The sequence below is a fragment of the Hypanus sabinus genome, chromosome 1, assembly GCF_030144855.1.
Source record: "Hypanus sabinus isolate sHypSab1 chromosome 1, sHypSab1.hap1, whole genome shotgun sequence".
Lineage (NCBI taxonomy): Eukaryota > Metazoa > Chordata > Chondrichthyes > Myliobatiformes > Dasyatidae > Hypanus > Hypanus sabinus.
In genome coordinates this window covers 81,073,964-81,098,858 of record NC_082706.1, presented here as the reverse complement: position 1 = coordinate 81,098,858, position 24,895 = coordinate 81,073,964, and the positions used below count along the sequence as shown (strand labels likewise).

The 24,895-nt window shown below is 49.6% G+C and overlaps 1 protein-coding gene and 1 long non-coding RNA gene across 7 annotated transcripts in view; one reads left to right on the top strand and one right to left on the bottom strand.

The window, feature by feature from the left end:
• Positions 1 to 20,275, bottom strand: part of LOC132395078 (uncharacterized) — a 112,953-nt gene extending 92,678 nt beyond the window's left edge. For both annotated transcript variants that reach the window (XR_009512528.1, XR_009512524.1), the window contains exon 1: positions 12,171 to 20,275. This is a non-coding gene — a long non-coding RNA (uncharacterized LOC132395078). The remainder of the gene's footprint in view (positions 1 to 12,170) is intronic.
• dipk1c (divergent protein kinase domain 1C) overlaps positions 1 to 24,895 on the top strand; it is a 91,804-nt gene that overhangs the window by 41,186 nt on the left and 25,723 nt on the right. For 2 of the 5 annotated variants that reach the window (XM_059971382.1, XM_059971388.1), the window contains 2 exons: positions 11,377 to 11,709; positions 20,282 to 20,977. In XM_059971382.1, coding sequence (XP_059827365.1) covers positions 11,524 to 11,709; positions 20,282 to 20,977 — 882 coding nt within the window. In that variant the 5' untranslated portion in view covers positions 11,377 to 11,523. Of the gene's footprint in view, positions 1 to 10,802; positions 11,710 to 20,281; positions 20,978 to 24,895 lie in introns of those variants that run through there. The other 3 variants (XM_059971377.1, XM_059971374.1, XM_059971372.1) reach the window with 3 other exon arrangements.

Sequence of the window (24,895 nt, the reverse complement as noted above, 5' to 3'; positions counted from 1 at the left end):
GGCGAACTTGTAGGAACTGTGGGGGGGTACAATGGGTTCGACTGCGGGGGGAGTACAATGGGTTAGACTGTGGGGGGGTTCAATGGGTTCGACTGCGGGGGGGGTACAATGGGTTCGACTGCGGGGGAGTACAATGGGTTAGACTGCGGGGGGGTACAATGGGTTAGACTGTGGGGGGTACAATGGGTTCGACTGCGGGGGGGGTACAATGGGTTCGACTGCGGGGGGTTACAATGGACTAGACTGCGGGGGGTACAATGGGTTCGACTGCGGGGGGGGTACAATGGGTTCGACTGCGGGGGGTTACAATGGACTAGACTGCGGGGGGTACAATGGGTTCGACTGTGGGGGGTACAATGGGTTAGACTGTGGGGGGTACAATGGGTTAGACTGTGGGGGGTACAATGGGTTTGGCTGTGGGGGGTACAATGGACTAGACTGCGGGGGGTACAATGGGTTCGACTGTGGGGGGTACAATGGGTTCGACTGTGGGGGGTACAATGGGTTAGACTGTGGGGGGTACAATGGGTTTGGCTGTGGGGGTACAATGGGTTCGACTGTGTGGGGGTACAATGGGTTAGACTGTGGGGGGTACAATGGGTTCGACTGTGGGGGGTACAATGGGTTAGACTGCGGGGGGTACAATGGGTTCGACTGCGGGGGGTTACAATGGACTAGACTGCGGGGGGTACAATGGGTTCGACTGTGGGGGGTACAATGGGTTCGACTGCGGGGGGGTACAATGGGTTAGACTGTGGGGGGTACAATGGGTTCGACTGCGGGGGGGTACAATGGGTTCGACTGTGGGGGGGTACAATGGGTTCGACTGCGGGGGGGTACAATGGGTTCGACTGCGGGGGGGTACAATGGGTTAGACTGTGGGGGGTACAATGGGTTAGACTGCGGGGGGGTACAATGGGTTCGACTGCGGGGGGTTACAATGGACTAGACTGCGGGGGGTACAATGGGTTCGACTGTGGGGGGTACAATGGGTTAGACTGTGGGGGGTACAATGGGTTTGGCTGTGGGGGTACAATGGGTTCGACTGCGGGGGGTTACAATGGACTAGACTGCGGGGGGTACAATGGGTTCGACTGTGGGGGGTACAATGGGTTAGACTGTGGGGGGTACAATGGGTTTGGCTGTGGGGGTACAATGGGTTCGACTGTGGGGGGTACAATGGGTTAGACTGTGGGGGGGTACTGGGTTTGACTGTGGGGGTACAATGGGTATGACTGTGGGGGTACAATGGGTTAGACTGCGGAGGTACAATGGGTTCGACTGTGGGGGTACAATGGGTTCGACTGCAGGGGGGGTACAATGGGTTAGACTGCGGGGGGGAGTACAATGTGTTGGACTGCGGGGGGGGTACAATGGGTTAGACTGCGGGGGGGTACAATGGGTTCGACTGTGGGGGGTACAATGGGTTAGACTGCGGGGGGGTACAATGGGTTCGACTGTGGGGGGGTACAATGGGTTAGACTGTGGGGGGGTACAATGGGTTCGACTGTGGGGGGTACAATGGGTTAGACTGTGGGGGGTACAATGGGTTTGGCTGTGGGGGTACAATGGGTTCGACTGCGGGGGGTTACAATGGACTAGACTGCGGGGGGTACAATGGGTTCGACTGTGGGGGGTACAATGGGTTAGACTGTGGGGGGTACAATGCGTTTGGCTGTGGGGGTACAATGGGTTCGACTGTGGGGGGTACAATGGGTTAGACTGTGGGGGGGTACAATGGGTTTGACTGTGGGGGTACAATGGGTATGACTGTGGGGGGGTACAATGGGTTAGACTGCGGGGGTACAATGGGTTCGACTGTGGGGGTACAATGGGTATGACTGTGGGGGGGTACAATGGGTTCGACTGTGGGGGTACAATGGGTTCGACTGTGGGGGTACAATGGGTTCAACTGCAGGGGGGGTACAATGGGTTAGACTGCGGGGGGGAGTACAATGTGTTGGACTGCGGGGGGGTACAATGGGTTAGACTGCGGGGGGGTACAATGGGTTCGACTGTGGGGGGGTACAATGGGTTAGACTGCGGGGGGGTACAATGGGTTAGACTGCGGGGGGGTACAATGGGTTCGACTGCGGGGGGTTACAATGGACTAGACTGCGGGGGGTACAATGGGTTCGACTGTGGGGGGTACAATGGGTTAGACTGTGGGGGGTACAATGGGTTTGGCTGTGGGGGTACAATGGGTTCGACTGCGGGGGGTTACAATGGACTAGACTGCGGGGGGTACAATGGGTTCGACTGTGGGGGGTACAATGGGTTAGACTGTGGGGGGTACAATGCGTTTGGCTGTGGGGGTACAATGGGTTCGACTGTGGGGGGTACAATGGGTTAGACTGTGGGGGGGTACAATGGGTTTGACTGTGGGGGTACAATGGGTATGACTGTGGGGGGGTACAATGGGTTAGACTGCGGGGGTACAATGGGTTCAACTGCAGGGGGGGTACAATGGGTTAGACTGCGGGGGGGAGTACAATGTGTTGGACTGCGGGGGGGTACAATGGGTTAGACTGCGGGGGGGTACAATGGGTTCGACTGTGGGGGGGTACAATGGGTTAGACTGCGGGGGGGTACAATGGGTTCGACTGTGGGGGGTACAATGGGTTAGACTGTGGGGGGTACAATGTGTTTGGCTGTGGGGGTACAATGGGTTCGACTGTGGGGGGTACAATGGGTTAGACTGTGGGGGGGTACAATGGGTTAGACTGCGGGGGTACAATGGGTTCGACTGTGGGGGTACAATGGGTATGACTGTGGGGGGGTACAATGGGTTCGACTGTGGGGGTACAATGGGTTCGACTGTGGGGGTACAATGGGTTCAACTGCAGGGGGGGTACAATGGGTTAGACTGCGGGGGGGAGTACAATGTGTTGGACTGTGGGGGGGTACAATGGGTTAGACTGAGGGGGGGTACAATGGGTTCGACTGTGGGGGGGTACAATGGGTTAGACTGCGGGGGGGTACAATGGGTTAGACTGCGGGGGGGTACAATGGGTTAGACTGTGGGGGGTACAATGGGTTAGACTGCGGGGGGTACAATGGGTTCGACTGTGGGGGGTACAATGGGTTAGACTGTGGGGGGTACAATGGGTTTGGCTGTGGGGGGTACAATGCGTTTGGCTGTGGGGGTACAATGGGTTCGACTGTGGGGGGTACAATGGGTTAGACTGTGGGGGGGTACAATGGGTTTGACTGTGGGGGTACAATGGGTATGACTGTGGGGGGGTACAATGGGTTAGACTGCGGGGGTACAATGGGTTCAACTGCAGGGGGGGTACAATGGGTTAGACTGCGGGGGGGAGTACAATGTGTTGGACTGCGGGGGGGTACAATGGGTTAGACTGCGGGGGGGTACAATGGGTTCGACTGTGGGGGGGTACAATGGGTTAGACTGCGGGGGGGTACAATGGGTTAGACTGCGGGGGGGTACAATGGGTTAGACTGTGGGGGGTACAATGGGTTAGACTGCGGGGGGGTACAATGGGTTCGACTGTGGGGGGGTACAATGGGTTAGACTGTGGGGGGGTACAATGGGTTCGACTGCAGGGGGGGTACAATGGGTTAGACTGCGGGGGGGAGTACAATGTGTTGGACTGCGGGGGGGTACAATGGGTTAGACTGCGGGGGGGTACAATGGGTTCGACTGTGGGGGGGTACAATGGGTTAGACTGCGGGGGGGTACAATGGGTTAGACTGCGGGGGGGTACAATGGGTTCGACTGCGGGGGGTTACAATGGACTAGACTGCGGGGGGTACAATGGGTTCGACTGTGGGGGGTACAATGGGTTAGACTGTGGGGGGTACAATGGGTTTGGCTGTGGGGGTACAATGGGTTCGACTGCGGGGGGTTACAATGGACTAGACTGCGGGGGGTACAATGGGTTCGACTGTGGGGGGTACAATGGGTTAGACTGTGGGGGGTACAATGCGTTTGGCTGTGGGGGTACAATGGGTTCGACTGTGGGGGGTACAATGGGTTAGACTGTGGGGGGGTACAATGGGTTTGACTGTGGGGGTACAATGGGTATGACTGTGGGGGGGTACAATGGGTTAGACTGCGGGGGTACAATGGGTTCAACTGCAGGGGGGGTACAATGGGTTAGACTGCGGGGGGGAGTACAATGTGTTGGACTGCGGGGGGGTACAATGGGTTAGACTGCGGGGGGGTACAATGGGTTCGACTGTGGGGGGGTACAATGGGTTAGACTGCGGGGGGGTACAATGGGTTCGACTGTGGGGGGTACAATGGGTTAGACTGTGGGGGGTACAATGTGTTTGGCTGTGGGGGTACAATGGGTTCGACTGTGGGGGGTACAATGGGTTAGACTGTGGGGGGGTACAATGGGTTAGACTGCGGGGGTACAATGGGTTCGACTGTGGGGGTACAATGGGTATGACTGTGGGGGGGTACAATGGGTTCGACTGTGGGGGTACAATGGGTTCGACTGTGGGGGTACAATGGGTTCAACTGCAGGGGGGGTACAATGGGTTAGACTGCGGGGGGGAGTACAATGTGTTGGACTGTGGGGGGGTACAATGGGTTAGACTGAGGGGGGGTACAATGGGTTCGACTGTGGGGGGGTACAATGGGTTAGACTGCGGGGGGGTACAATGGGTTAGACTGCGGGGGGGTACAATGGGTTAGACTGTGGGGGGTACAATGGGTTAGACTGCGGGGGGTACAATGGGTTCGACTGTGGGGGGTACAATGGGTTAGACTGTGGGGGGTACAATGGGTTTGGCTGTGGGGGGTACAATGCGTTTGGCTGTGGGGGTACAATGGGTTCGACTGTGGGGGGTACAATGGGTTAGACTGTGGGGGGGTACAATGGGTTTGACTGTGGGGGTACAATGGGTATGACTGTGGGGGGGTACAATGGGTTAGACTGCGGGGGTACAATGGGTTCAACTGCAGGGGGGGTACAATGGGTTAGACTGCGGGGGGGAGTACAATGTGTTGGACTGCGGGGGGGTACAATGGGTTAGACTGCGGGGGGGTACAATGGGTTCGACTGTGGGGGGGTACAATGGGTTAGACTGCGGGGGGGTACAATGGGTTAGACTGCGGGGGGGTACAATGGGTTAGACTGTGGGGGGTACAATGGGTTAGACTGCGGGGGGGTACAATGGGTTCGACTGTGGGGGGGTACAATGGGTTAGACTGTGGGGGGGTACAATGGGTTCGACTGCGGGGGGGTACAATGGGTTAGACTGTGGGGGGGTACAATGGGTTAGACTGTGGGGGGTACAATGGGTTAGACTGCGGGGGGGTACAATGGGTTAGACTGTGGGGGGTACAATGGGTTAGACTGCGGGGGGGTTCAATGGGTTCGACTGCGGGGGGGTACAATGGGTTAGACTGCGGGGGGTTACAATGGACTAGACTGCGGGGGGTACAATGGGTTCGACTGTGGGGGGTACAATGGGTTAGACTGCGGGGGGGTACAATGGGTTGGACTGCAGGGGGGATACAATGGGTTAGACTGTGGGGGGGTACAATGGGTTAGACTGTGGGGGGTACAATGGGTTAGACTGCGGGGGGGTACAATGGGTTGGACTGCAGGGGGGATACAATGGGTTAGACTGTGGGGGGGTACAATGGGTTCGACTGTGGGGGTACAATGGGTTAGACTGCGGGGGGTTACAATGGACTAGACTGCGGGGGGTACAATGGGTTCGACTGTGGGGGGTACAATGGGTTAGACTGTGGGGGGTACAATGGGTTTGGCTGTGGGGGTACAATGGGTTCGACTGCGGGGGGTTACAATGGACTAGACTGCGGGGGGTACAATGGGTTCGACTGTGGGGGGTACAATGGGTTAGACTGTGGGGGGTACAATGCGTTTGGCTGTGGGGGTACAATGGGTTCGACTGTGGGGGGTTACAATGGACTAGACTGCGGGGGGTACAATGGGTTCGACTGTGGGGGGTACAATGGGTTAGACTGTGGGGGGTACAATGGGTTTGGCTGTGGGGGTACAATGGGTTCGACTGTGGGGGGTACAATGGGTTAGACTGTGGGGGGGTACAATGGGTTTGACTGTGGGGGGTACAATGTGTATGACTGTGGGGGGGTACAATGGGTTAGACTGCGGGGGTACAATGGGTTCGACTGTGGGGGTACAATGGGTATGACTGTGGGGGGGTACAATGGGTTCGACTGTGGGGGTACAATGGGTTTGACTGTGGGGGTACAATGGGTTCAACTGCAGGGGGGGTACAATGGGTTAGACTGCGGGGGGGAGTACAATGTGTTGGACTGCGGGGGGGTACAATGGGTTAGACTGCGGGGGGGTACAATGGGTTCGACTGTGGGGGGGTACAATGGGTTAGACTGCGGGGGGGTACAATGGGTTCGACTGTGGGGGGGTACAATGGGTTAGACTGCGGGGGGGTACAATGGGTTAGACTGTGGGGGGGTACAATGGGTTAGACTGCGGGGGGGTACAATTGGTTCGACTGCGGGGGAGTACAATGGGTTCGACTGCGGGGGGGTACAATGGGTTAGACTGCAGTGGGGGTACAATGGGTTAGACTGTGGGGGGGGTACAATGGGTTGCACTGAAGGGGGGTACAATGGGTTCGACTGTGGGGGTACAATGGGTTCGACTGCGGGGGGGGTACAATGGGTTAGACTGCGGGGGGTACAATGGGTTAGACTGTGGGGGGGTACAATGGGTTTGACTGTGGGGGGTACAATGGGTATGACTGTGGGGGGGTACAATGGGTTAGACTGCGGGGGTACAATGGGTACGACTGTGGGGGTACAATGGGTATGACTGTGGGGGGGTACAATGGGTTCGACTGTGGGGGTACAATGGGTTTGACTGTGGGGGTACAATGGGTTCAACTGCAGGGGGGGTACAATGGGTTAGACTGCGGGGGGGAGTACAATGTGTTGTACTGCGGGGGGGTACAATGGGTTAGACTGCGGGGGGGTACAATGGGTTCGACTGTGGGGGGGTACAATGGGTTAGACTGCGGGGGGGTACAATGGGTTAGACTGCGGGGGGGTACAATGGGTTCGACTGTGGGGGGTACAATGGGTTAGACTGTGGGGGGGTACAATGGGTTTGACTGTGGGGGGTACAATGGGTATGACTGTGGGGGGGTACAATGGGTTAGACTGCGGGGGTACAATGGGTTCGACTGTGGGGGTACAATGGGTATGACTGTGGGGGGGTACAATGGGTTCGACTGTGGGGGTACAATGGGTTTGACTGTGGGGGTACAATGGGTTCAACTGCAGGGGGGGTACAATGGGTTAGACTGCGGGGGGGAGTACAATGTGTTGGACTGCGGGGGGGTACAATGGGTTAGACTGCGGGGGGGTACAATGGGTTCGACTGTGGGGGGGTACAATGGGTTAGACTGCGGGGGGGTACAATGGGTTCGACTGTGGGGGGGTACAATGGGTTAGACTGCGGGGGGGTACAATGGGTTAGACTGTGGGGGGGTACAATGGGTTAGACTGTGGGGGGGTACAATGGGTTCGACTGCGGGGGGTACAATGGGTTCGACTGCGGGGGGTACAATGGGTTAGACTGTGGGGGGGTACAATGGGTTAGACTGCGGGGGGGTACAATGGGTTCGACTGCGGGGGAGTACAATGGGTTCGACTGCGGGGGGGTACAATGGGTTAGACTGCAGTGGGGGTACAATGGGTTAGACTGTGGGGGGGGTACAATGGGTTGCACTGAAGGGGGGTACAATGGGTTCGACTGTGGGGGTACAATGGGTTCGACTGCGGGGGGGGTACAATGGGTTAGACTGCGGGGGGTACAATGGGTTAGACTGTGGGGGGGTACAATGGGTTAGACTGCAGGGGGGGTACAATGGGTTAGACTGTGGGGGGGTACAAAGGGTTCGACTGCAGGGGGGTACAATGGGTTAGACTGTGGGGGGGTACAATGGGTTCGTCTGCGGGGGGGTACAATGGGTTAGACTGTGGGGGGGTACAATGGGTTGGACTGCAGGGGGGTACAATGGGTTAGACTGTGAGGGGGTACAATGGGTTAGACTGTGGGGGGTTATAATGGGTTAGACTGCGGGGGGAGTACAATGGGTTGGACTGCAGGGGGGGTACAATGGGTTAGACTGTGGGGGGGTACAATGGGTTCGACTGCAGGGGGGGTACAACGGGTTAGACTGTGGGGGGGTACAATGGGTTCGACTGCGGGGGGGTACAATGGGTTAGACTGTGGGGGGGTACAATGGGTTAGACTGTGGGGGGGTACAATGGGTTCGACTGCAGGGGGGTGCAATGGGTTCGACTGTGGGGGGGTACAATTGGTTCGACTGCGGGGGGGTACAATGGGTTAGACTGTGGGGGGTACAATGGGTTCGACTGTGGGGGGGTACAATGGGTTCGACTGCGGGGGGGTACAATGGGTTAGACTGTGGGGGGGTACAATTGGTTCGACTGCGGGGGGGTACAATGGGTTAGACTGTGGGGGAGTACAATGGGTTAGACTGTGGGGGGTACAATGGGTTAGACTGTGGGGGAGTACAATGGGTTAGACTGTGGGGGGTACAATTGGTTCGACTGTGGGGGGTACAATGGGTTAGACTGCAGGGGGGTACAATGGGTTAGACTGTGGGGGGGGGTACAATGGGTTCGACTGTGGGGGGGTACAATGGGTTCGACTGTGGGGGAGTACAATGGGTTAGACTGTGGGGGGGTACAATGGGTTCGACTGCGGGGGGGTACAATGGGTTAGACTGTGGGGGGGTACAATGGGTTCGACTGCGGGGGGGTACAATGGGTTAGACTGCGGGGGGGTACAATGGGTTCGACTGCGGGGGGTTACAATGGACTAGACTGCGGGGGGTACAATGGGTTCGACTGTGGGGGGTACAATGGGTTAGACTGTGGGGGGTACAATGGGTTTGGCTGTGTGGGTACAATGGGTTCGACTGTGGGGGGTACAATGGGTTAGACTGTGGGGGGTACAATGGGTTTGACTGTGGGGGTACAATGGGTATGACTGTGGGGGGTACAATGGGTTAGACTGCGGGGGTACAATGGGTTCGACTGTGGGGGTACAATGGGTATGACTGTGGGGGGGTACAATGGGTTAGACTGCGGGGGTACAATGGGTTCGACTGTGGGGGTACAATGGGTTCGACTGCAGGGGGGGTACAATGGGTTAGACTGCGGGGGGGAGTACAATGTGTTGGACTGCGGGGGGGTACAATGGGTTAGACTGCGGGGGGGTACAATAGGTTCGACTGTGGGGGGGTACAATGGGTTAGACTGCGGGGGGGTACAATGGGTTAGACTGTGGGGGGGTACAATGGGTTCGACTGCGGGGGGGTACAATGGGTTAGACTGTGGGGGGTACAATGGGTTAGACTGTGGGGGGAGTACAATGGGTAGGACTGCGGGGGGGGTACAATGGGTTCGACTGCGGGGGGGTACAATGGGTTAGACTGTGGGGGGGTACAATGGGTTCGACTGCGGGGGGGTACAATGGGTTAGACTGCGGGGGGGTACAATGGGTTTGACTGCGGGGGTACAATGGGTTAGACTGCGGGGGGAGTACAATGGGTTGGACTGTGGGGGGGTACAATGGGTTAGACTGTGGGGGGGTACAATGGGTTCGACTGCGGGGGGGTACAATGGGTTAGACTGTGGGGGGGTCCGATTGGTTCGACTGCGGGGGGGTACAATGGGTTAGACTGTGGGGGGTACAATGGGTTCGACTGTGGGGGGGTACAATGGGTTCGACTGTGGGGGGGTACAATGGGTTAGACTGTGGGGGGGTACAATTGGTTCGACTGCGGGGGGGTACAATGGGTTAGACTGTGGGGGAGTACAATGGGTTAGACTGCAGGGGGGGTACAATGGGTTGGACTGTGGGGGGGTACAATGGGTTAGACTGTGGGGGAGTACAATGGGTTAGACTGTGGGGGGGTACAATGGGTTAGACTGCGGGGGGAGTACAATGGGTTAGACTGTGGGGGGGTACAATGGGTTTGACTGCGGGGGTACAATGGGTTAGACTGCGGGGGGAGTACAATGGGTTGGACTGCGGGGGGGTACAATGGGTTCGACTGCGGGGGTACAATGGGTTAGACTGTGGGGGGGTACAATGGGTTAGACTGCGGGGGTACAATGGGTCAGACTGCGGGGGGAGTACAATGGGTTAGACTGCGGGGGGGGGTACAATGGGTTCGACTGCGGGGGGAGTACAATGGGTTCGACTGCGGGGGGGGTAAAATGGGTTAGACTGCGGGGGGGTACAATGGGTTAGACTGCGGGGGGAGTACAATGGGTTAGATTGCGGGGGGAGTACAATGGGTTGGACTGCGGGGGGGGTACAATGGGTTGGTCTGTGGGGGGGGTACAATGGGTTAGACTGTGGGGGGGTACAATGGGTTCGACTGCGGGGGAGTACAATGTGTTGGACTGCGGGGGGGGGTACAATGGGTTGGTCTGTGGGGGGGGGTACAATGGGTTAGACTGTGGTGGGGTACAATGGGTTCGACTGCGGGGGAGTACAATGTGTTGGACTGCGGGGGGGGGTACAATGGGTTGGTCTGTGGGGGGGGTACAATGGGTTAGACTGTGGGGGGGTACAATGGGTTCGACTGCGGGGGAGTACAATGGGTTGGACTGCGGGGGGGTACAATGGGTTAGACTGTGGGGGGGTACAATGGGTTGGACTGCGGGGGGGGTACAATGGGTTAGACTGTGGGGGGGTACAATGGGTTGGACTGCGGGGGGGGTACAATGGGTTAGACTGTGGGGGGGTACAATGGGTTGGACTGCGGGGGGGGGGGTACAATGGGTTCGACTGCGTGTAACGTGGCACCAATTCGCCGCCGTGTTCCTCCGAGTGAAATCAGCCGCGCCACAACACATCCCGATTCCCCAGACAGATTCCGCTTCAGTGTATTCCCTGCGATGTCGGCTTCTCCACGCGATCGTATTCAGCTCCGCACAGGCCCAGTTATTTCCCAGGCAACGTGTTCCCCCGCCGCTGTCTGGCAATTGTAATCAATCGAGTTCATGCCCTTTTCTCTCTTTGTCCCCTAACTGAAAAAAAATAAACTTGAAATGGCGAGCAGCATTCCGCAGGGGCAGCCCGGGGTCACTTCAGTCAAAGTTCCCGCTCCACGGTTGTGCCACTCGGCCAGTGACAGCAGGAGAAATGCGGAAGTACGAGGTTTAAACTTTAAGCTGAGAACCTCTGTAAAAAGAAAGGCTTCGGCATAAACCTGGCTTCTTGTTAGAGATTATTTTACCAGAAGTATTGGCTGAGCGAAGGGAGAGATCGAACTGTCAGACGTTTCTGTGTGCGTGGTTTCGCATTCCAGGGGAATTAGTTCTTGCTTCATTTTGGTGCATCACAGGCGAGACCTGGGCTCGAGAGCGAGTCTGTGTGGAGGCTGAACCCGCTCCCAAAGAGATGTCGGGACAATCAGCGGAACCGGAGACTCGGCTTCGATCCTCCTATTTATTCGGTTCCCAGGACCGGAGGCGGATTAGTGACCTAAGCGATGCCAGCTTTCGGGAGTGTTGGCTGTCGGCACTTGAGACCGAAGACCATTAGGAAATCTGCTCTGGTCTGCCTCCTCTTATGGATCGCCTGCTGGTTTCTTGTAAACATGTCAGTCTTCATCCACAAGAATATCTTCGCCGAATATTGCACCGACCAGAAAAGTAAGAGAATTCTCGGACGATTGGTAAGGAATTTTACAAAATTATACTAAGTGCAGATGTGCGAAATATTGCTGCTTTGTCACTAGTGACTGATGTGATGGTTCCGGAATTCTAGCGACAGGACTTGCTCCTTAGACAAGCTTTATTTCAAGGTACTTTATATACATATATATAATTTATAAATAACAAGCTGTCTTTCTTACGATTATTAAGTTCGAGTTTAATTTGGTAACCATTTAGAAATACTTACTGCGTTTGATCCCGAATCTGTGTTTCGGGTACAAGAAAACAAAATTGCGAAATGACCTTTGTAACCAGATGTTGATCGGGTGTTTCTAACTGGAGAAGAGTTATATTATTTCCTGTAAAAATAAATGCTCACCATTTCTCATAGGAAGCAAAGAGAATTAAATAGCAAATTATTCGAGTTACTTGCATGAATCATTGAGAGTGAGAGCTTGGTATGTAATTAACATTTCCAAACCTTGAAGAAGTTGCATTTTATTTAGTGCTTGCCCGCCTGCGGTGTGGAGGATTTAAAAGTATTGCAAAGATGAAGTCAGCCTTCAGACGTGACTTTTCCACGCACCCGGCGCTGTTATAAACGGCCTTCATCCTCTGGCCACGCTTTTAACCTGCTGGAAGCTCGATCTGGGCAGTTGATTCGCACCAGTGTGGATGATTAATTACCTGTGCTGGGGGGACAGGATGAGCCGACGATAACGTCAATTCGCAGTTCACCCGGCTACTAAATATAGTAACGGGAGCCACACGGGCAACGAACACTCGATAAAACTCCTGCTTCTTCAAGGATTGAAATCGTTAAATAAATACCAATCTTCCTTCCACTTGCAATCGGATTATAAAAATTACTCGAAACATTTGCTACGTCACTCTTTTCCTTCCACTGAGAAATGGTGTACATTTACAGAACCTCTGGTTTGCAACTTTAAAAGCTCGTTGTAAGTCGAATAAAAGACATTGCGGTCACTCCCTTCATTTAACAGATACATTCTGTACTCGAGATCAGGCTGGCCACTTAGTATAATCACATAGACATTTACCACTTCTTACCACAGAAATTACTCAACTATAATCTTTTTGTTTTACGTTATTGATTAACACGCACGACGATGCGAAATATCAAAATAGAATTGCGTCGTTCTTTCCCTATTGAAACCGCAGTCTATATTAATGGACGTCACAAAAACATAAGATATTTGCAATGCACATTTATTTCGAATCCATTTGTCCCGCTGGTCATACACACCAGGGTCATGTTCAGAAAATCGGCAAATGTTCACGTCTTGTTTGCAGTTGATGGGGTGTTACTTTGTATTTAAGCTGCAGTAAATCTCAGTGGAGCCGGTACTGGGAAGCCGTGAGAAGCAGGAATGAATTAAAGAGAGTTCTGGATACACATATGAAAACATAAGTCAACCGTCATCAGTCAGCAAACACCAATAAACCTGCCAATGAGGAAGAAAATAGAAACCAATGAAGTTGCTCCAAGTACTTCCTGAGAGTAGTACTCAGCATCACCTTGTGTTCCTGGAAGAACTGAGTGGTTTCTAAAATAAGAAACAGATACTTTATTATAATATTTATTTTGGAAATAATTAAATGACCTTTTATAGGGACTGTTGTCACTGGAGTTTAGAAGAATGAGGGAGGCATCTCATTGAAATCTATCCGACATTGAAAGGCTCAGGTAGAGTGGATGCGGAGAGGATGTTTCTTATAGTGGGGAAGTGTAGGACCAGAGTGTACAGCCTTAGGATTCATGGATGTTCCTTTAGATCAGAGTTTCTTTTCTAACTTAAACCCATCACCTCTCCTAGGGCATGGGCCGCCGACAGCAGCTCAGCAGAGTCCTCTGTCCTGAGCCAGTCTTTAGCCCATCTTTGAAAATACTTCCTCTTCCAGGGATGAGGTCTTTGGAGCTTCTGTTGCCATTTCCATACCTCTGGATTTTTACAGGATGGAGTTGCTAGCCCCATGCCCAACCTCCTCTTTTCAAGCCAGGCTTGGAACTGTCTAAGGCAAAGTTCTTTAGAACAGAGATGAAGAGGAAATTCTTTAGCCAGAGGGTGGTGAATCTGTGGAATTCACCAGCTGTGGAGGCCAAGCTATTGGGTATATTTAAAGCAAAGGTTGATATTTTCTTGATTGGTAAAAGGCATTAAAGGTAATGGGGAAAGGCAGGAGAATGAGCGTGTGAGAGTTAATAAATGATGGAATGGTGGAGCAATCTTGATGGGCCAAATGGCATAATTCTGCTCCTATATCTTACGGTCTTGTGTTCTTTTTGTGTTTGTAAACGCTCCAGTTTTTTTTCTCTCTCTTGGGGACATACATGATTTTTAAGTGTTCGGTCCTTGCATTGATTCAGTGTTCATCAGTTACTGCTCTCTCAACTGAATTAGTGAACCTTACAAAATAAAAAGCTACACATCACAGACTGCAGTTGTGATGGATGTTCACTGTCCAGGGCCTGGGGACCTTTTTGACAAGCTCAGCTTTCTAACACAGCAGCTGATTCTTCCAGGAACCAAGGAGTTGCTTTTGAGTAAGTCAAACTCCCAACAAATACTTGTTCAGCTTCCTGCTGCAAACAAGAGTCAGTTTTTAGTTATTAGTATAACCTGCAAGCAATAATCAGTCTGAAGTTAAAAGGGCATCTTTGTAAACAAACAGAATGGTCTATAGAGCACAGGATGCCTGCCCAGCATGGGGTTAGCTGCTCAAGAGATAACAGGGTAGTGTTAACTGGACCTGGCTATGTTATTTTCTCTAGTTCAAGGAAGCTTGCTGACCAGACTGATACAATCACTTAGCAGATGAAATAGCTGATCAGGGAGTCAGCTCTTGTGGCTTTCATTTCGGGTGTCATTTCCGGGAAGTTTTAGACCATCCATATGAATTTCCCAGCAAAGGTTTCTGAAAAAATATCACTAAGTAACGAATAAAGGCAGTACAAATATCAGAGAGCAGTCACGCTTGTTAGGAATAGGCAAGGGTTGACAAGAAGAATGACAGAAAGTTAAGGTGACTAGAATCCATTCCTTTGTCTACAATTTCTGTGATAGATGACTCATTCTTTTTAGTTATAAGAATTGTACCTGTGTTTTGGAAATTGTGTTTTAGAAATTCTTTGTAGTTTGGACACTTTTTATAAGATTGAAATCCTTTGTTAGTTTTAAGAGAAGCACAAGAGGGAGGCAACGGAGGGGCAAGGAGATAACTTGAGAGAGGGACCAGAGGCCCTGAACAGGCTCTTCTGGCACAATGAGCTGTGTTGCCCAGCAGCTCACCTATTTAACACTAGCCTAATCACAGGACAAGTTACAATGACCAATTAACCTAGCTGGAACATCCTTGGACAGTGAGAGGAAACAGGAGCTTCCAGAGGAAACCCACGCGGTCCATGGGGAGAACATACAAACTCCTTGCAGATGCACTGGCATTGAACTTCAAATTCAGAAGCACCTCAAGTGTTAATAGTGTTGCACTAACGGCTACATTACCATGGTGTCCATCAACAGCCTTCTTCGGCCAGAGATCATAACTGCGTTCATCATTCCTTCAAGGTTGCGTTCAGTACTGTTGAAGTACATCAGATACCAGGCCACACATTTTAAGACCTGATAACACTGAGGCATGGACTGGTAAAAGAAAAGTAATGTTCACACCACATATTTCCAGCACGTGACCATCAAAAGGGCGTTTATTCGCCCTCTTTTGACATACAACTGCACTGTTGTCAGTGAATCTGTCTGAATATTGACTGTCTGGGAGGGGTTGGGGGAACAGACCCACCCACAAAAATACTGTGGGATTAGATATTCAGCATTTGCAATGACTGGCTCCCCAAACCTTTTGAACATCAACAAAGCACAATTCCGGCGCATTGTGGAGCACTTTCCACTTGCTGTGATAGGTCCAGCAGCATGCAAACTTCTCAATAACTCATCACAAAGCAACTTTTTTTCACCAGCTACACATGTAGAATGCTGGAGGAACTCAGGAGGTCAGGCGGCATCTAAAGAGATGAATGAATAGTCGGTGTTATGGGCTGATACCCTTCTTCTGGACTGTAGAGGAAGGGGGGAGATGCCAGAATGAAAAGGTGGGAGGAGGGAAAGAAGGATAGCTCAAAGGTGAAGCCAGAAGGGTTGGAAAGATAAAGGGATGAAAGGAAGGAATCTGACAGGAGAGGAGAGTGAGCAACAGGAGAAAGGGAAGGGGGGAGATACCGTGCGGGGTAGGGTGATATGCAGGTGAGAGAAGGTAAGAGGTCAAAGTGCTGATAGAAGAAGAAGGGAGGAGAAGGGACTTTTTTTACTGGAAGGAGAAATAAATATTCATTTCATCAGGTTGCAAGCTACACAGTTAGAATATAAGGTGTTGCTCCTCGCCTTGAGAGTGGCCTCATCTTGGCACAAGCCGAAGGCTCATGGAGGCTCAGGGGGTCACAAGTAAGTACAAGAGGAACTCTAACTCTGTTAAGTGAGAGGCTGGGGTGAGCGTGGATGTTTGGGAAAAGGAGGAGGTGCGGGAGAGGGCAGCATCAATGGTGGAAGATAGGAAACCCTATTCTTTGAAGAAGGAGGACATCTCTGATGTCCTAGAAAGGAAAGCCCTATCCTGGGAACAGAGCTGAAGGAACTGAGAAAACAGAATAGCATGTTTACAGGAGATAGGCTGCAAAGGGGTATAGTCAAGACAACCATGGGTATCAGTAGGATTAGACAAGATGTCAATCAGCAGTTTGCCTCCAGAGATGGAGCCAGAAAGATTGAGAATGGGGAGGGAGATGTCAGAAATGGTATTGAGTTGAAAGACAGAGTGGAAGTTAAAGGCAAAGTTGATGAAATTGAGGAGCTCAGCATGTGTGCATGAAGCGGCACCAATGCAGTCATCAATGCAGAGGAGCAAGAGTTGGGGGGCATTACCGGGGAAGGCTTGGAACATGGACTGCTCTACATAGCCAACATGATGGCAGGCATAGCTGGTGCCCATGGCTACCCCTTGAGTCTGGAGAAAGTGGGAGGAGCTGAAAGAGAGACCAGCTTCCCATTTGCCATTTTAATCATCTGCTCATTTTAGTCACCTCTCGCTGGCTGAGATGTTCACCCTCTAAAAGAAGCACTTGCTATGGTTTTTTCACTAGTGCATCCAATGACTATGACTTGTGACACTTTCAAGTACAGACAGTAGGTATGTAGGAGTTCCACTGCCTGTAAGCTCTCATCAATTGACATCTTGTTCTGATTTGAAAACAGTTTGTTATTCTTTATCTTTATGGAATCTTGTTATTCCAGATCTAACAGAAACGGAAGTGTTTTCATTGCATAGGCTGAAACAGTTCAAGATGGCAGTTCACTACTGCCTATTCAGTAATAGTGGTTAAGCTGGTTCAGAAAATGCTGGCCTCATTAGTAAGGTTCACATTCACAAACGACAATACAATTCTGGAAGGTCTTAAGTTCTTTAAACTAAAACAGCCAAGCAAAATCTGAACCTTTAACCTTTCCCTGAAATAATATCCTCTATCAGCATAATAAATAAAATATGCTATCATGGAATTACTTTATTATATACAGTAGTTATCAAGTGTTGTTGCCTGGATTTAATTATTTCAATATTAACCCTCGTAGGTGATGAACACATTTGGTTAAAGTGTCTGCATCTGGGTTGAAATTTTAGACAAGACCCGGGAACAGTTTTGAAATGCTCCAGGGAAGCAAATTCATTATTCTTACTTAGTCTGACATAAGTGACTTCAGGCATACTGATATTGTTAACTCATAATTGCCTCATCAATTCAGGGGTGGACGATGAACAGGAGCATTGTCATCGATATGCTGTACACATCGTGAGAAAGTTTTGAAACAATTCAAGCAACTTTAATTACAGATTATTAGAAGTGTGTTTAAATATATATTGAGAAACAAACTGAGGGATGATGGAGAAGAGAGATGTGGGAGGTGGGGGGACAAATGAAAGAGCACAGGTCTAGATGCTAGAAAATTTCTCCTCATTTTGGGAGATGGTGACTGGTTGAGAAATAATATCTTGATTTTCTATTGCTGACTACTCCAAAGAATCAGAAAAATTGAAGCTTTACCAGTTAATTCAGAAGCATCCCCATTGCTTTACATAAACCATTGAGAAATTCTGTTAAAGATATTAAGCATCATTACCAAACCGGGGTTTCAATTGAAGACTCTAAGTGAACTGGTATGCTTTGTTTTATGATTCGTCTAAACTCATTTTTTGCTGTCTCTGTAAATTACCCAGAGTAGTAATGATCATATATAGAAATTTATTCAAGGAGCAATACACCATTTACCAAATAAGTTTATCACTTCTTCATGAGTTGGCAACCTTCATGTCTGCCGTATGTGGGAGTGAGTCATTCTACATGCAAAAGTATGAGGAAATTGATACAACATAATAAAATGACATGGTATTATGCCTTTAAATTTCTGTTGTCTCCTCAGTTTCAGAGACAGTGTAAGATGGATAATACATGGTAGCATTGCCAACAACAACAATGCACTCTGAATTATTAAACAAGAAAATGCCTCTTATTTTATAGCATTGTCTAGCTCTCCAGCTGAAAACTTTTCCTTATGAAAATGATTGCCAATCTTTAGGAAGTCACACCAGTCCAGCAGCCTTTTAATGATATCCCTGTTAATGACTCTCCTTCACATGTTCTACCAGTCTGTTGTTGCCAGTGCAGTCTTCTATGTGGTGGTGTGTTCAGCAATAGCATCAACCCAGCTGATGCTAACAGGCTCCATAAACTGATTGGAAAGGCTGGCTCTATTATAATAGTCAAACCAGAGTGGTAGAACAAAGGATCCTACAGAAAATTCTGGCCATTCTGGACAATGCTTCTCACCCTCTGCATGCCACCTTGGCTGAACAGAGGAGCATTTTTAGTAATAGACTAAGACAACTGTTCCGCTCCAAAGAGCGATATATGAGGTCATTCTTACCCTCGGCAATTAGGCTCCATAGCCAGGGAAGCAATGACCTCCTCCTGTAGACTCTTTGTGGTAAATTATTTTTTATTCTTTCTACTTCTCTTCTAATATTTATATCTGTGCACTTGTAATGCTACTGTGATGCCCTCATTTCCTTTGGGATCAATAAAGTATCTATCTACCTAGCTATCTAGCAAGTTCCTGTATCATTCCAAGATACACCCAGTGGCCACTTTATTAGGCACAGGAGTGGAACCGAGTGTGGTCATCTGCTACGGTGGCCCTTTCACTTCAAAGTGAGACCTCTGACCTCTTTCAATACCAAAGTGTTTACGCCCAGAGAAATGTTGTTCACACCATTCTCTGTAAACTCTAGAGTGAATATCGAATAATAATAATAATAATGAACATTGATTTCTCCATCTGGTAAAAAACTTTTCTCCCCCCCCCTTCCCTATTCCTCACTCTGACATTTTACCCCATTCTCAGCTGCCTATCTCTTCCTCCTGGCTCCCTACCTCCTTCCCTTTCTCCTATGGTCCACTTTCCTCTCCTATCAGTTTATTTCTTCTCCAGCCCTTGACCTTCCCCAACCACCTATCACCTTCCACCTAGTCTCCTTCACCTTTCCTTCTCAGTCTTGAAGAAGGGAGTCGGTCTGAAACATTGACAGTTTCAGATGCTGCCTGACCTGCTGATTTCCTCCAGCATTTTGTGGGTGTAAACTCTAGAGAATGATGTGTCTGAAAATCCAAGGAGATCAGCAGTTTCTGAGATACTCAAATCACCCCACCTGGCACCAAAAGTCATTCCATGGTTAAAGTTACTTAGATAATGTTTCTTCCCCATTCTGATCTTTGATCTGGACATGATCATGTCTGCATTGAGTCGCTGCCACATGATTGGCTAATTAGATTGTTGCATTAATGAGCAACTATCTTTTGAATGACCTTTAGAACATTATACTAGTTGCAATCACTTGGACATCATAGGAAACAAATATCACCACAGATTCCATGAAAGCTCGAATTTAATTGCTAAAGTTTACCTGAAGGAAGATTATGTGTGAGTTCACAGTGAACATTTAAACATCAGTGTGGTGTTAAATTTCCATGCCTCCATTGAGTCATTTAACACCAGAGCATGCAGTTGGTGCATGGATTAATTTGAGAGAAGTAAATAAAATCATGAATTTCTTTCATTTCCTTATGGAACTGAAAGAGATGGTGTTGTAAAGTTGCAGAGCATTGGCTGATTAAAACAATGAGTGTGTGTTTCGAGGCCCCTGTATGCCCTCTCTGATGGTAGTAATGAGAAGGGAGCATGTCCTGGGTGCTGGGGTTCCTTAATGATGGACGTTGCCTTTTGAAGGTGCCCTTGATGCAGGGAAGGACAATGCTCATGATGGAGCTGGCTGAGTTTGTAACCCACAAATAACATACAGAACTGTTGCTTGCTCTATATTTCAAACATAATGTTAAGTTTTCCTGCATATTTTTTTGTTTAATTTAACTTTACATATACTGTACCTGACATTTCTATTTTGGTGTTGATTGAATGCAATAGAACTGATTGTGGATTTCTACGTTTATTACAGTGTCGTGACTATCGGCAGGGATTGCTGACAGGGAATCTGTGCGAGGACTTGTGTGTCACACAGACGATGGTTTATAAACGATGTCTGTACTATGACAAAGGGAAGAAAGTTATACAGGCTGATTGGAATGGGCGGCCTATAATTCTGAAATCCAAACTAGAAGACTTTTTAAGCTATGACAGCTTTTACCTGCTGGATGAGCAAGAGAACGGGTCCATTCTAGATATTGACATCCTGGTCTTTACTGCCTTGGAAATCAAACACTCTTTGGGTCTGGATGTGAAGAATGTTACAGTACCACAGCTGTGGACCAAGCATTTAAAAACCAGGCGGAGGTCTTTCTCAAGGGCAGAGCTAGCCAGCATGTGGTCTCTCCTACAGCAGGAGGAATATGTATTTTTCCAGTTATTGCAGGATCTCAGTAAACATGTTCTCAAAATGGTGGGCTCCTGCGGTCATTTCTATGCCGTTGAGTACCTCACAGCTGGGCACACTTGGCATCGCAACCTTTTTGCCCTGGAAGAGCTGGGTGCCCGCTCCTGGCAAGGCAGCAGCAGCAAGGCGTTGTGGCGGGCAGCTAATGGGATCGCAATTAGCTTCCTAGATCTAGCTAGGCACTTTGAGAATGACTTTTCCCACCAGCTCCATCTCTGTGACATCAAGCCAGAGAACTTTGCCATCAGGGCTGACCTAACGGTAAATCGTGCGCGTGGGAACTGAAAATAACGGCATTGAAGAGATAGGGTCATGCTTTCCCTGTTTGTAAATGCACATCTCAATATCATAAAGTTGAGGTGCACAGTTGTCACTGGGAAAAAGAGAGACAAAATTACACACCATGGAACTTCAGAAAAAGATAGGTTGCATCAGCTCTGAAATTTATTTTTGCTTTATAAATGTTCAGATACCAGCCAACATGGCCTCATCAGTGAGAAAAACAGCATAAGTAGAATATAAACCTCATCAAATATCTGAAAATAACTCCCCATTGCCATGAGAAAGGTCTTTGAAAACTAAGAATATTGAGAGATATTTAACTAAAACAGGGAACTGGGAATTACAGCTCAGTGAAGGTCCAATAGAAGGACTCGTTGGGTTGAATAACCCACTCTTGCCTTTGTTCCTGAATTTCAAATGCGTGCATACACATGCACCAGCGAAAGTACGGGAAATTCAGAACAGGAGTAGGTCACACACACAAGAGGCTGGAGGAACTCAGCAGGCCAGGCAGCGTCCATTGGAAAAAATAGTACAGTCGACATTTCGGGCTGAGACCCTTCAGTAGAACTAGAGAAAATAAGATGAGGAGTAGAGTTAAAAGTTGGGGGTGGGGGAGGGAGAAACACAAGGTGATAGATGAAAATGGGAGGGGGAGGGGTGAAATAAAGAAGTTTATTGATGAAAAAGATACAGGGCTGGAGAAGGAGGAATCTATTAGCAGAGGACAGAAGGAAATGGAAGAAAGAAAAGGGGTGAGGAGCACCAGAGGGAGGTGATGGGAAGGTAAGGTGAGAGGGGGAAAAGGTGGTGGGGAATGGTGAAGGAGGGGAGCCATTACTGGAAGTTCGAGAAATCAATGTTCATGTTGTCAGGTTGGAGGCTACCTAGATGGAATATAAAGTGTTGTTCCTCCAGGCTGAATGTGGCCTCATTGCAACAGTAAAGGTGGACATATCGGAATGGGAATAGGAATTGGAATTAAAATGGGTGGCCACTGGGAGTTCCCACTTTTCCTGGTGGATGGAGTGTAGATGCTCGGTGAAGCAATCTCCCAATCTATGTCGGGTCTCACCGATATACAAGAGGCTACAATGGGAGCACCAGACACAGTATATAACCCTAACAGGCTCACAGGTGAAGTGTCATCTCACCTGGAAGGACTGTTTGGGGCCCTGAATGGCAGTGAGGGTAGAGATATAAGTGTAGCACTTGTTCCACTTGCAAGGATAAGTGCCAGGAGGGAGATTATTGGGGAGGGACAAATGGACAAGGGAGTTGCATAGGGACTGTTGCACATGGAACAGTCTCTGTTCCAAGCCTACAGTGGTGGCCGTCCCCCACTTTTCCTACGCTACATCGATGATTGCATTGGTGCTCCTTCCTGCACCCATGTAGAACTCAACAATTTCATCCACTTTGCCTCCGACTTTCACCCTGCCCTCAAATTCATCTGGTCCATTTCCAACACCTCCCTCCCCTTTCTTGATCTTTCTGGCTCTATCTCTGGAGATAGCTAATCTACTGATGTCTATTATAAACACATAAACTCTCACAGCTACCTGGACTATACCTCCTCCCACCCTGTTACTTGCAAAAACACCATCCCCTTCTCTCAATTCCTCCGTCTCTGCCGCATCTGTTCTCAGGATGAGGCTTTTCATTCCAGAATGAAGGAGGTATCCTCCTTCTTCAAAGAAAGGAGTTTCCCTTCCTCCAACATCAATGCAGCCCTCAGCCACATCTCTTCTATTTCAAGCACATCTTACCCCATCCTCCCGCTACCCTCTCAGGGATAGAGTTCCTCTTACCCTCACTCACCAGCCCACCAGTCTCCACATCCAGCACATAATTCTCCGTAACTTCTGCCATCTCCAACGGGATCCCACTACCAAGAACATCTTTCCCTCCCCCCCCCCCCCCCACTTTCTGCTTTCCACAAGCTTCGTTCTCTATGTGAATCCCTTGTTCATGTGTCCCTCCTGGCACTTATCCTTGCAAGCAGAATAAATGCTATACCTGCCAGTACTCCTCATCCTCAATACAGCTTTGGGACCCAAACTGTTCTTGCCGATGAGACGACACATCACCTGTGAGTCTGTTGGGGTCATATACCGTGTCCAGTGCTCCCAGTGTGGTACTCGATTCAGATTGGAAGCCACCTCGCTGAGCACCTACGTTCTGTCTGCCAGAAAATGTGGGATCCCCCAGTGGCCACCCATTTTAACTCCACTTCCAGTTCCCATTCCAATATGCCTATCCATGGCCTCCTCCACTGTTGTGATGAGGCCACATTGAGGTTGGAGGAACAACACCTTATATTCCGTCTGGGTAGTCTCCAACCTGATGGCATGAACATTGATTTCTCGAACTTCTGGTAATGCCCCCCCTTCACTATTGTCCATCTGCTTTTCTCTCTTTCAGCATATCTCCTCGCCTGCCCATCACCTCTCTCTGGTGCTCCTCTCCCCTTTTCTTTCTTCCATGGTCTTCTATCCTCTTCGATTGGATTCCCCCATCTCCAGCCCTGTATCTCTTTCACTAATCAACTTCCCAGCTCTTTCCTTCATCCCTCCCCCTTCCAGTTCCACCTTTCACCTTGTGTTCCTCCCCCACCCCGCTTGTTCTCCAGTCCTGCTGAAGGGTCTCAGCCTGAAACATTGACTGTACTCTTTTCCATAGATGATGCCTGGCCTGTTGAGTCCCTCCAGCATCTTCTATGTGTTGTTTGGATTTCCAGCATCTGCAGATTTTCTCTTGTTTGCGAAAGGAGTAGGTCACATGGCTCCTCAAGCCTGCCCTGCCATTCAACATACCTAAGTTCATCTTCTCCAAGTCTCATCTCCTCTCTCTGCCAAGACCTCAAAACCTTCAATTCTCTAATCTTTAAAAAAATAAAAATGATCTACCTCCTCAAGAGATACCCCCAATGATCCTGCCTCCGCAACCCTGTGAGGTAGAGATTTCCAGAGATTCACCATCTTCTATCAGATATTTACTGATATAAAAGTCACTGTCTGAGAACTCAGTAGCAACAGACTCAAAGTTAAATTTCAAAAGTAAGTTAGGTAGACGCTTGGACCTGTGATTTAACAAATGTTACTACAAAAAAAGGATAAAACATTGACCAGGAATAAAGGAAACACGATTTTATTTCCACACTCCACTTAATGGCATTCAACGCTAATTACTTTGAGTATGCTTTTTTTTTAATAATTATTATGTTTTTTAAAGACTTATGAAGTTACTTTCTTTTCCCAAATGCTTGGATTTGCTCAACACTTTGCTGTGTCTGAACTGAAGAGAAGGAATAGGAACAGGAACAGTCCTTACACCTTCTTGAGGGTTGTCGTGTGCAAGAATAAGTATATTCACTTAATTAGATATTAATAACAGCCAAGTCACTATTATTTGAACATTTAATCTAGGATTAGCGTCTATTTGAGAAAAGCTGCATTTGCAGTCATATTCAGACAGGCGATCCATCTTCCATCTGCTGTCCTTGCCATCACAGATATCATTCTCCAGCTAATTCAATTCATTCCTATCAAATATTGAAAAAGCCTATATACAGTAGAGGCTGTTTCCTGTTATGGGATAGTCTAGGACCAAAGGGCACAGCCTCAGAATACAAGGGCAATCCTTTAGAACAGAACTGAGGAGGGTATTCTTTAGCCAGAGAGTGATCAGTCTGTGGAATTCACTGCCACAGATAACTATGGAGGTCAGAGTATTGGGTATATTTAAAGCAGGAGTTGATAGGTTCTTGATTTGTAAGGGCATTAATGGTTATGGGGAGAGTCCAGGAAAATAGGGTTGAGAGGGATATTAAATCAGCCATGATGGAATGGTGGAGCAGACTTAATGGGCCAAATGGCCTAAATCTACTCCTATGTC